Source organism: Antrostomus carolinensis, unplaced genomic scaffold (assembly GCF_000700745.2).
Source record: "Antrostomus carolinensis isolate BGI_N321 unplaced genomic scaffold, ASM70074v2 scaffold23657, whole genome shotgun sequence".
Taxonomy (NCBI): domain Eukaryota; kingdom Metazoa; phylum Chordata; class Aves; order Caprimulgiformes; family Caprimulgidae; genus Antrostomus; species Antrostomus carolinensis.
This window is the reverse complement of record NW_010329839.1, coordinates 766-1306: the sequence shown is the minus strand read 5'-3', so window position 1 is coordinate 1306 and position 541 is coordinate 766. Positions and strand designations below refer to the sequence as shown.

The following is a 541-nucleotide window of genomic DNA, read 5'->3' as shown; positions in this document are numbered from 1 at the left end:
CCCGGGTGCGCCGCAGCACCACCACCAGCCGCCGCCACCACGCGTCACCCTGGGTTTCTCTGCCTCGCTTGCTCCCGTCCCACGCAGCCCAGCTGGCTTCCTAGCACTGCTGCTTAATTAAAACCAACTGGGTGGAAAGCGAGCAACGAGAGGCAGAGCCCGTGTGGTTTCCAATGGAGGAGAGGATGGAGCAGAGCTGCGCCGCAGCCGAGACCCAGCACGTCCCCCTTGCACCCCCAGACTCACCGGCATACTCTGGGTCGACATGGGGAGGGTAAAACCCAAACTTGATGAAGATGGGGATGGGGACGCCAAACTTGAACCACTCCACGACATAGGGAGGGGGCTGCCCCGTGAGCGGGTGGATCACGTCGCATCCCAGGATCACGCTCTCGCCAGCGCGAGCGGTCACGAACTCGGGCTCCTCCCGTGAGCCGAGGGCACCTGCGAGGGGGGGAAGGAAGAAACTGTGGCTGATCCCACCACCAGACCCCAGTGTCAATGTCAGCTGGGGGACTGGGACCCCCAGGAGAGCCACAGT

The 541-nt window shown here is 64.0% G+C and overlaps 1 protein-coding gene across 1 annotated transcript in view; it reads right to left on the bottom strand.

Moving 5' to 3' along the window:
* IGSF9B (immunoglobulin superfamily member 9B) overlaps positions 1–516 on the bottom strand; it is a gene marked incomplete at both ends in the record, with an annotated part of 22082 nt that extends 21566 nt beyond the window's left edge. Inside the window, one exon of the mRNA XM_029086142.1 lies at positions 247–516. Coding sequence (XP_028941975.1) covers positions 247–516 — 270 coding nt within the window. The remainder of the gene's footprint in view (positions 1–246) is intronic.
* Between the last annotated feature and the right edge of the window lie 25 nt (positions 517–541).